The 11,068-nt window shown below is 56.4% G+C and overlaps 1 protein-coding gene across 1 annotated transcript; it reads left to right on the top strand.

Annotated features, from left to right (window-relative positions):
- The first annotated feature begins 46 nt into the window (after positions 1 to 46).
- NEK8 (NIMA-related kinase 8) lies at positions 47 to 10,153 on the top strand. Its single transcript, XM_009887236.1, has 14 exons — positions 47 to 315; positions 1,357 to 1,589; positions 2,340 to 2,471; positions 2,664 to 2,872; positions 3,286 to 3,365; positions 3,928 to 4,109; positions 4,346 to 4,496; positions 5,502 to 5,578; positions 6,772 to 6,889; positions 7,182 to 7,332; positions 7,562 to 7,725; positions 7,954 to 8,112; positions 8,287 to 8,445; positions 10,125 to 10,153. Exons 1-14 carry the CDS (start codon positions 180 to 182, stop codon positions 10,151 to 10,153), a joined length of 1,980 nt encoding a protein of 659 aa, XP_009885538.1. The 5' UTR covers positions 47 to 179.
- The last annotated feature ends 915 nt before the right edge of the window (positions 10,154 to 11,068 follow it).

The following is an 11,068-nucleotide window of genomic DNA, read 5'->3' as shown; positions in this document are numbered from 1 at the left end:
GGATTGCAGGCCCTGTTACCGTGGCAACATGGGGAGCAGAGGCCATGTGTCACCCCAGGGTGGTGGCCAGGCCCTGTCCGCCCGCTGAGGCCCTGTCCCCATCCCACAGCATCGTGCACCTGTGCCTGCGCAAGGCCGACCAGAAGCTGGTGATCCTGAAGCAGATCCCGGTGGAGCAGATGAGCAAGGACGAACGGCTGGCAGCGCAGAACGAGTGCCAGGTCCTCAAGCTGCTCAGCCACCCCAATGTCATCGAGTACTACGAGAACTTCCTGGAGGACAAGGCGCTCATGATCGCCATGGAGTATGCCCCAGGTGGGCCCTGGTCTCCCCCAGCCCCTGTTAGCTGGTTCCTTGGCAGGTCCAGGAGATGCCAAGCCCTCAGCTGTCCTTGAGTCAGGCTGCTGTGGCCCCATGTTGTGGTCCTTGTAAAGTTCACGTGCTTCGGACCCCCAAAGGGTCCAAACACATCTCTCTTGAACAGCGATTTTCGCAGAAGAGCATCTGAGGGTCCTGGTGGACACCGAGTTGACCATGAGCCAAGTGATTGAGCACTGGCACAGGTTGCCCAGAGAGGCTGTGGAGTTACCATCCTTGGAGATATTCAAAAGACAGGTCATGGTTCTGGGTAACCAGCTGTCGGTGGCCCTGCTTGAGCAGGGGGTTGGACCAGCTGACCTCCCGAGGTCCCTTCCAACCTCAGCCATTCTGTGATTATTTGCCTTATGCCTACTAATCCGAAACAAAGAGATTTCTAACACCTCTGTTGCTGATAAGTGTGCTACCATCTGCCCTTGGCTTAGGTTTCACATACATTTCCCTGTGTCAGCTCCTGGAAATGCTGTTGGTCCCATAGCTCTGTGTGGGAAGGTGAGATTTCTAACAAGATTTGCTGTGGAGTTTAAGATTAAATCAACATTTGCATGAGGGTTTGTTAAAAGTTGTATGGGAGCCCTGAATCTGGACCTTCCCTTTTCGATAGGGGCCTCTCCGTGCCACGTGGCCTCTTGGACTGCAAGAATTCTCTTTTGCAGAACAGGCTTATCTTGTTCTGCCATCGAGGTTTATGTCCTCCTCCAAGAGCTGTAATTTTAGTGTTTCTTTTCCTGCTGCCTTTGACAATATGTCAACAGTAACTTCTCTCTCGCTGTTTCTTCGTCCCACCAACTGTGCTGCCATTGTTCTCTGCACAGTCTTGGGAGCATTAGAGGACGTGCTGCATGTCCCACCAGGACGTACTTTTTCCTATGCGCTTGGCTTGTGAAGATACCGTGGCTAAATCCCCTGGCTTTTAGGCCGGGTTTGCACTGCCCTGTGCAGCCACCCTTGCCAATAGCCCTTTGTTGTTCTTTGTAGGGGGCACGCTAGCAGAGTTTATTCATAAGCGCTGTAACTCCTTGCTGGACGAGGATACCATCCTGCACTTCTTCGTGCAGATCCTCTTGGCTCTTCACCACGTGCACACCAAGCAGATTCTGCACCGCGACCTGAAGACTCAGAACATCCTCTTGGACAAGCATCGCATGATTGTCAAGATCGGAGACTTTGGCATCTCCAAAATCTTGAGCAGCAAGAGTAAAGCCTACACGGTGGGTGGCTTGGCTTTGCAGAGGAGCTACTTACCACCATGGCAGGAGGCTGGAAACTCTGGATTTGGCTCACAGTAGTTTCTTGGAAGCTGCTGTAGGCAGTGAGGTTGGATGTAGCATATTTGCAGCAGGTCACATCCGCATGCCACAATGCTGCTTTGCTTATTGGAGTTTATCCAGGCTGATGTCTTCACGCCCAAGTTTGTTACAGCTCTGTGGACTGCAAAAAGGTGACAAAGACCTGCCTGGCCAAGCTGGGGAGAGCCTGGGTGTCTGGGCCCACTGGTGAGGGTAGACAGGGTTCCTCTCACTGTTCCAGTGGGAGGGGTGGTGTTTGTACGCTCGTCTGACACATACTTGGCAACTGAATTCCTGCCTGTGCCCCACCATCCTGCCTCGTCTTAATCTCCTCTCTCTGCTTGAGACTTGGGTATCATTCCCCACCTGCTCTAATCTGACTAGACGTTTATATCACGCTTGTTGCTCTGGGCTCTGATTCTCTCAAGTGGATAGGAGCAAAATTAGAGGTAATCTCTGTACGTGCAAGGGAGGTCACCGGAAAGGCAAATCCTCATGTTTTTTACTGAGAATGTCAGGCAGATGTCAACGTCAGTGGAACAAAAGCTCCACTAAGCTTTGGTTGGTGGTGCTCTAGCCAGCCTGTGCACTGGGCTCTAAATTGAGCCTTTCTCTTTCCACCTCGCTGCCCCAGTTTCACAGCATCCTGGTAAATTTCTTTGTCTCTTCTAGGTTGTGGGAACTCCTTGCTACATCTCCCCAGAGCTCTGTGAAGGGAAGCCTTACAACCAGAAGAGTGATATCTGGGCTTTGGGCTGTGTGCTGTATGAACTCGCCAGCCTCAAGAGGGCTTTCGAAGCTGCGGTAAGAGGGAAATGGTTTACACATAGCGCAGGGAGCCGTGGCCTCTTACAAAGGTGAAAATGTATGTTTGGATCACTCTTCTCGCTGAGCCTGGAGGTGTGAAGGCAGAGGGCAGTGCGGAGAACTTCTTGCTCCTTGGCCTCACCTCTGACTGCCCAGCCACTGTATGCCTCTCTCTTATTTTCTCTCCAGAATCTTCCTGCCTTAGTATTGAAGATCATGAGTGGGACGTTTGCCCCTATATCGGATAGATACAGCCCCGACCTGCGCCAGCTCATCCTCAGCATGCTGAACCTGGATCCTTCCAAGCGGCCCCAGCTGAATGAGATCATGGCCCAGGCCATCTGCATTCGGCCCCTTCTGAATCTCTACACCGATGTGGGCAGTGTCAAAATGAGAAGGCAAGTGATACTGCCACCTTCGTGTCCCTTGAGAGGGGCTGCCACAGTCCACAATGTGTCTGACCGGCTCACTGTCTCTGTTATGAGCTCCGAAGAGAGCGTCATCCCCGTGCAACTCTCCTGCGTTATCCAACATGCAGCTGCTGTGGGCTGAGCCTGGCCCAGTGGCTCAGGGCCACAGCAGGTGTGGGCTTGTCATCGCAGTAACAGTGAATGGAGAGTTGTGAACTCAGGGGGAAGCAAACTGATGCCAACTCCCCTCTCTCAGGTGGTTTAAAACACCTACTGAAGCAATTCGGTGAGCTATTCAGACGTGGCTTATGCTGTAGCTCTGCCCAGACCTTCTGTGATCCAGGGTTCTGCAAGACCTCTGGACCTGAGCTGACATTAAGGACTGGATTTTGGTTTGGCAGGCCTGAAAAACCCTTGGCTCCGGTGCCAACAGTGACCCACAGCCGGACAGGGGGACGAGTGAGCAGTGCCAGACCGAGGGGTGAGTCCTGGCACAGTGTGTTCAACGCAGCTCCATTTGGAAGGACCCTTTCCCTTGGATATCAGGGGGTCAGAGAGGCACTCGAGCTTCTGGAGAGAGGAAGTTAAGAGACGTCACCTTCCCTGTGCCCTGGAGTAGCCCATGGGCACCTCAGCTCTGGGGACCAAGCAGTGCTCTTTCTCCAGCTGCCTCTTCTAGGTTTTGAACCTTTGAATCAAGTTTCTGCCAGCAAAGGCTGGGAACCAGCTGGGGGTGCTGAGGGGGGATGTTCTAGCTCAGGGCAATGCAGCTGGCACTGGTAACAATTAGCTAGAGCTGTCGTGCTGCCGCTTCCCCAGTTCTGGAATAAAATACAAGGAGCTGTTCCCATGTGCTTCTCTCAGCCTTGGCTGGGAGCTCCCCAGCAGCCCCTTGCCAGCCTTGGACCGGTGCTGGTCTGGCTCTGCTGGCTGGCTTGCAGCTCTGCTGGCATCCAGACTGGGTGGCTGCTGTCATTTCTCTTCCTGTAGGAGGAGAGTCAGGGCTCTGTGTTCGTGATTTCCATGTTCTCTTTGACCCATAGGTGTTCGAGGTGGTTCAGCCAGGACAGGAATCCCTCCTCCGCTGTCGTCCATCTACACTTGGGGGAGCGGGATCACCACCCCCCTCCGCCTGCCCATGCTTAACACTGAAGTGGTGCAGGTGTCTGCTGGCAGGACGCAGAAGGCTGGGGTCACCAAATCGGGGCGGCTCATCATGTGGGAGGTGAGTGACAGGGAACCTGGGGCAGGCAGTGGTCGTGGAAGGCTCAGGTATGAGATTTCTGAGGAGGAGATGTTTCTGCTCACTGCATAGGCCCTGGTGCTGCGTCCCTCAGGACCACAGTCCAGTCCAGGGTGTGGGTAACACTGCTCAGCCTGTGGGAAGGGGCTTATCTGTGTTCTCCAACCCAGCTCTTGCTGCACGGAGATACAGCAGCTGACATGACTTCTCTCTGCCAGGCTCCCCCGATGGGTGCTGCGGGAGGCCCTTCTCTCCCAGGAGCCACCGAGCAGCTTCAGCCTCAATTTGTGTCCCGCTTTCTGGAGGGCCAGTCTGGCGTGACCATCAAACACGTGTCCTGCGGTGATCTCTTCACAGCCTGCCTCACAGGTGAGCTGCTGCCTCCTGCCTTCGCCTGGCTGAGTCCCAGACCCCTCTGCATGGCAGCTGGCTTGCAAATGCAGCGTGACTGCCTGGGGAGCCTGCTCAGAGAGGAACCCGAGAGATGCACCGGGCTGGGGTGACACGAAGGCCTCCGTGGCGTCTCATGTAGCATCAGGTGGGGGTCAGAAACGGCAGGCATGGTCCTCCTGTGATACCACACTGGTCAACTTGGTCCCAAAGGTCTGTCTGGTGTGAGGAGGGCCACAAATCTCCCCTGTCTGTTGTCCTGGCTGCACTGGTGTCACCTGAAGCCAGAACTGGCCTCTACAGAGGGGACTGCAGTGTAAGGAGTGTCTGAGAAGTTCAGCCTTTCTCTGTCACAGACACAAGCAGTGACCAGCGGTGACTGGTGTTGCAATGAGCAGTCAGCGTGAGCTCCTGCGTGGCCGGTTGTCCTCAGCTGCAGGAAGGCAGGGTCTGAATCCCCCTTAGAGCGGGCGGGAGGCGTTCTAGCTGGGAGTGGAGCACGCACACCAGCCTGAGGCCGTGTTTGTGGAGCACAGCCCTCCCAATGGTCCTCTGGGAGCCCTGTTTGCACTTCTGTTGGGGATCAGGGCAGCAAATGACAGATATGCAACTGGGAAACTTTGTAGGCATGTGGTTTTCCTACCTCTCCATGGTGTTTCCCGCCTCCCCTCTGCTGGGCGGCTTCTCAGTGAGTGGCTCTGTGTATTTAACACCTTGACAGACCGTGGAGTTAGCAGCTCCTGCGTACACAGCTGCAATAATGTTATCTCAGCGCTCTCCTATCATCTGCTGTTTGTTTGGCGAGTTGTTGCAGCACATCAAGGCTGCTGCTCTCTGGAAGCTCGCTGAAGGCCTCTGGCCCCCCCAGCAAGTTATGAGTCAGAGTGGGTCCAAGCGGAGCCGCTGTCCTGTGAGCCACGGGCTGTGCATGCCTTGCAGGGCCTCACGTGTGCCAGTAACATGACTTTCTTTCTGCTTTTCCAGACAGGGGGATAATCATGACTTTCGGCAGCGGCAGCAATGGCTGTTTGGGGCACGGAAACTTCACGGACGTAAGCCAGGTTTGTCGTGAGGGTGCTGGGCGCGCCGCTCCCCCAAGGTAGAATATGGATCTTCTGCTTCACGTGAGAGGGCTCATCCCAGCTCCAGGGATGTGCATCCCAGGCATGCTCTGGCATCCGACCCCCTCCCCCTCCTCTCCCTGTCACTGCGGGTTTTAAAAGACCCAACCTGCCTCTCTCTTTCTCTCTCCCCCCCCCCCTACACAATGATCCCTTTGAGCGTGGGGGAAGTCAAGAGCTGCCTTGTGGTTGCTGTTGGCAGGCTCCCAGCTTGGAGGCTGCCTCCAATCACACACCTGCCTGCTTCACTCTTGGCCTGCAGCTGCCAGGGTTCACTGAGAAAAGTTATTTTTCAAAAGAGCCAGTATTTAAAGAAGAGCTGTGTGTTTCCGATTGGCTCGGAGCACTAGGGCTGAGGGCCCGTTGCTCCCTTCCAACTTCTTCCTTGCCTGCCCTCGTTTCTGCTGGCTTCCAGCCAAGCTTGGGGACTGGTGCCATTTGTCACAGTGGTCAGCTTGCTCGTTCATTCCTACTCCGTCCGGAGCTGAGCTGCTCGGTGCTTATTGCTGGCGGGAGGGAGGAGAGCAGTTGGGAACAGCAGCCAGGTCCCAACAAATGGTGCTTTTCACTTGAAGAAGATAATGAGAATGAGACTCGCTGTGGCAAGGTGTCAGATCTAACAGCAGGTCGCAGCAGGGGCTGGGCAAAATGTGGAGATCCTGGTCTCTCCACATCCTAACGAATGTGTGGCCGATAGCTCACAGCTCCTCTGCACAAGAGCCTTTCAGCCAACGCATCCTGCACCAAGCCCCTGCCTGCTCAGAGCGTGCGTTAACAGCCCCTGGCACTCCCCACGTGGGCAGGGGGGCGAATCCCAACCCTTCGGCTGAACCTATTCCCTCTCCAAACCGTTGTGCTGGCTGCTTTCTTCCGCCCCAGAGATGTTTGCATTATCTTCTGTGCTATGTGCACGTAGTCTCTAAACCCTTTGAAGACTGTTTGGAACAAAAAAGAAAAAAAAAACAAACCAACCAACTTCTCTGGTGTTTGTGTTGGATGAAAACTGGGATGCTGCCAGCCTTGTGTTGAGACTGGGGGGGACGGGTGGGAGGGATGGGAGCAGCCGGGCAGGCTGGGAGGTCTCGGCTGGCGGCCGGGGTCTCTGCTGACTGCTGCTGCTCTTCCCCTGCCAGCCCAAGATCGTGGAGGCCCTGCTGGGCTACGAGATGGTGCAGGTGGCCTGTGGCGCGTCTCACGTCCTGGCGGTTTCCAATGAACGGGAAGTGTTTGCCTGGGGCAGGGGGGATAATGGTAAGAGATGTCTGCTTTGCAAAACAGGGCTTGTGCTTTCCATTGCTTGTTCCCGCTCCCCTCACTGGCCCTGCTTGCCCGCAGTCCTCTCCAGATGTGCCAGGCTAGGTGGGTGTGGAAGAGTTGCATCTGCTTCACTGCATACCAGGGCCCCCGTGCTTTGGGTTTTACTGCCTTCTGTGGTGATAGGTCCCAGGCTGGGCTCTTGCAGCAGCTATGTTGATGCCGCTGCTCGTGGGGTTTGCTTAGTTTGTGTGTTGCCATCAGCATCCCGTTCTGTTCCTCCTGCCAGGTCGGCTTGGGCTGGGTACCTTGGAGTGCCACAACTCCCCCCAGCAGGTCACAGTCCCGCCAGAGCACGAGGCTCAGAGGGTCATCTGCGGCATCGATTCCTCCATGGTCCTTACAGTGAAGAACCAGATTCTTGCCTGTGGGAGCAACAGGTAAAGGGGCCAGGGTCTGTGCTCCAGAGCTTGCCTACAGCCTCCTGGGACAGTCCATCTGTGTCCAGCCCAGGAAGAGGGAGGACGGGGCTCTAGAAGACATCGGTGTGATCCTACTCCCCAGCATCTTGCTGCCGGTGGTGCGGTTATGCTAGGGCAGGATTTGTCTGGGGGGCATCTGTGCCAGGCTGCATTCGGCCAGCCCTGAACTGTGCTTTTCTCCGTGCAGGTGTAACAAGCTGGGCCTAGATCGGATCGGATCAGCAGAAGAGCCTTCCCCAGAGGACCAGGTGGAAGAGGCCACCGTGTTCACGTGTGCCCAGTCGGCCCCCCTGAACCGAGAGCCGATCGTCTGTGCTGACATCGGTACAGCGCACTCCGCTGCAGTCACAGGTGAGGGGTGTGTGCCCAAATCCCTGAGGGGGAACCTGCATTTTCACTGTCCTCCTCCTGCCTCCGTTTCCCATGGGCAGAGGCTTCAGAGAGGCTCAAGAGGCACCCTGCTCCCGTTGTTGGAGCTCTGTGGAGCAGGATGTTCAGCATGGTGGGCAGCAAAGAGCTTCAGGGACTTCAGTGCATCCTTAGATGGCACCCAGTTGTTTATCTCATCTCTGTTGTCAGCTTCTGGCCAGTGTTACACCTTTGGGAGCAACCAGCATGGGCAGCTGGGCACCAACTCCTGCCGCAACAGCCGCGTACCCCACCTGGTTGTGGGACTCCAGGCGATGAAGGTCACCGTGGTGGCTTGTGGGGATGCCTTCACTGTGGCCATTGGAGCAGGTAAGGCTGGAGCCCCCATGTCCTGGGCTGCAGCAAGCCCTGGTTTTCCTCTGCCTGCAGTCCATGCTGTGGCCAAGGCAAGCCTTGGAGATAGCCCAGGGGAAAACTGGGGAGATGAGAGGCCTGTTTGCTGGTGAGCTCTGTGTGCAGCAAGAGGTATCTATCCCTCTGCAGATGGCGAGGTGTGCACGTGGGGGAAAGGAGCCAGGGGACGCCTGGGCAGGAAAGATGAGGAAACGGGAGCGCCGAGGCCAGTGCAGCTGGAGGAGACGCATCCATACCTGGTGACCTCCGTAGCCTGCTGCCATGGGAACACGCTGCTGGCAGTAAAGCGTGAGTAGAGGCTTCATTACTGTGATTCCTGCTATGAGGGAACAGCCAGGCACAACGCCTTGTGACCGGAGCTGTACCAAGTAACCCTGGCACATAAGCTCTGTGTTATTCTAGTTCCTCTGCAGCTGTAGATGAATAGAAATAACTTGAAGCCCATAAAAATTCCCCTTCTGCTATGCAGTACTGTGATACTGCTGCTTCCACTGGGCTGGGGCAGCAGAGGGACAGCAGAAGCGGTCTTGTGCACTCCCAGACAAGTGGGTCGGCCAAGCTGTGGGCGGTGGCGAGCTGGTGTGCTGGCAGTCCACCGACTATCCAAAAAGAGCAGCTCTCTAATTGGTGCTGCTGAAATAGAAGCTGAGATTTGAGGCGTCGTTTTGGCTGCTGGTATTGCATTGTGGTTTGGAAAAGATAGCAATGGTTTTGTGGTTCTTCTCTCCTTGGGCCAAAGGCAGCATCGTTGCGTGGTTAAAACGTGCCCATGGGGTGACCTGCCCTTCCGTTGCCTGGATGTACGATGGGAGCCTGGCCCAGACTGCTGGAGGGGCCTTTCTTCCTCCTCTGCAGGGCTGATTATGGCCTCAGCGCTGGGCTGAGGGATTCCAGTCCCAGCCCACTTCAAGGAGGCTAATTACACCCTGGAGGGGAGGAGGCCCGGCTGACTGCCCCAACGCAGCAGAATCAGCTGTGGCTCCCGTTCCTGCCCTGCCAGTGCCGAGCTCTCACGTGATGTGCGCTGCCACGTGAAGGGGACAGGGAATGGCCGAGTCCCTGGGCTCGGGAACAAATAGGGCATTTGTCATGGGAGTAAAAGGGGTTTGTTTCTGCAGGAAGGCTGCAGGCTGCTCTCCCCTTCCGCTGCCAGAGTCACCCTGCACTCCGTGGCAGCTGGTTTGTGGGCTCCCACCTGCAGCACTGTAAGAGCAGAGACTGAGCGCGTAGTCCCCACCGTAGCCCCACTGCTGTCCCTCTGCACTTCCCAGTTCAAAACCTTCACCCGCCTGTCCCAGTACTGGAAGTACAAACTCGGCAGCGGTAGTGTCAGGGCAGCAGCCTCGCCTGCTCCAGCGTCCCTCAGTAACCAGAGTGCAAAACACACCCAGAGCTCTGTAAAAAGCTGAGGTCTGACTTTGGGCTTTCACGCAGCTCAGTCTGCCTGGAAACTTCTCCAGAGAGAACACAAGAGCCAGTGACACATTTAATGTCATTGCTGCTGTCAGCTCTGGCTGTGATCTGGCCCAGAGAGGGTGCTGGCACAGGCGAGCGGTGCTCCACCTTTGGGGCGGCAGTTCTGCACCGCTCTGCGGTTTTCTCCCATGCGGCCAACACTGGTTTTGACTGGGTCAGGCTTCTGCCCACTTTATTGTGGGGTCAGTGCTGCGCCCTTCTCTCAGTCCCACTGCAAACACAGGAGTAACTGGGAGAAGCCAGGCGTGCTGGAGAGGAGGAGGAGGAGGGCACAAGCCTTGAAAGATTGCATTTCCTCCTGCTTGGGCTGTGTGTGCCGGGCTTTGCCTCCTGCTTGTGCCGCTGCTGAGGCCTTGCAGCCGCTTCCTGGGGTCGCGGGACAGGGACTGCGGTGCCCGTCTGTTGGGTATCTGGCCTGTGTGGGGCAGGGCACCGCTTTGTCGAGATGGTGGTTTACAGCTTATTCTCGGTCCTCTCCCTTTGCATTTCAGCTGCCGTGGAAGAGTCGCCTTCCCAGTGAGTTTGAGTTGAGAGGGGCCGTATCCAGCCTCGTCGTACAGATGTGGGAGCACCTCTGGCTGCCCGGCATGCCCATCCTTTCGCTGCTGCCCGCTGCGACCTGGCTCGGACCCGAGTCCCCGAACACGGGAGCTCCTCAGCTGCGCTCTGAAGGCAGCAGTCAGGAAACAGTGAGCTCCTAACGATGGTTCCCACAGAACCTGAGCTGATCTTACTTATCGAAGCAACGAGGGTCACTGTGAACCACCGGTGCCCGAGAGCTGCTACGCCGGACATGCTGTGGGGCAGATGTCCCCAGAGCTCCGGGGCAGCGTGCAGGGGGTCACGCTGGGGCTCTGCCCCTCCCCGCTAGAAGTGCCTGTGTAGAAGGGTGAGGAGCACAGAGGTTGTTTTCCTCCGTGGAAACTGTCTCTGGTTACAAAGCCCAGGCTGACAGCTTGGTGTCTGAGAGAGCTGTCAGCCTTTGCGCAGCAGTGTCTGGAGTTAGGGCCCCAGGCGCTACGCTGGGTGACTAAGTGCAAACCTCTTTTCTAATTAGAGAAGTCTGTCCTTTCCCATCCCCCCCTTAAAACGTTTCGCCCATTTGTCGAGCTGTTCATCACGCTTTCGAGGGTCCTGGCCCACGCTGCTGGCCGAACCCAGCACGAGCAGCATCTCTGTGCCGCGCAGCACTGCTCGCTCTCCCGAAATGCTGCTTGGAGCTTTCCAGTTACAGCCTCCCCCGGCCCCAGGAGCTCACCGGAGGATCCTCCAGCAGACATTTGTCCTCAGGCCCCTAAATCCTGTTGCTGACCAGCTAGCTGGCTCCCAGCTGAGCTAGTGGAAGGCAGCAAAACACAGTGAGCCATTGTCAGTAATTGAAGTTTTTTAACCCAGATCTCTCCAGGGAGATGATGAGTTTTCACCAGGGATCCTT

This window comes from Charadrius vociferus, unplaced genomic scaffold (genome assembly GCF_000708025.1).
Source record: "Charadrius vociferus isolate BGI_N301 unplaced genomic scaffold, ASM70802v2 scaffold1746, whole genome shotgun sequence".
Lineage (NCBI taxonomy): Eukaryota > Metazoa > Chordata > Aves > Charadriiformes > Charadriidae > Charadrius > Charadrius vociferus.
Note: the sequence above shows the minus strand (reverse complement) of the source record. Positions and strands in the feature narration are given on the sequence as shown.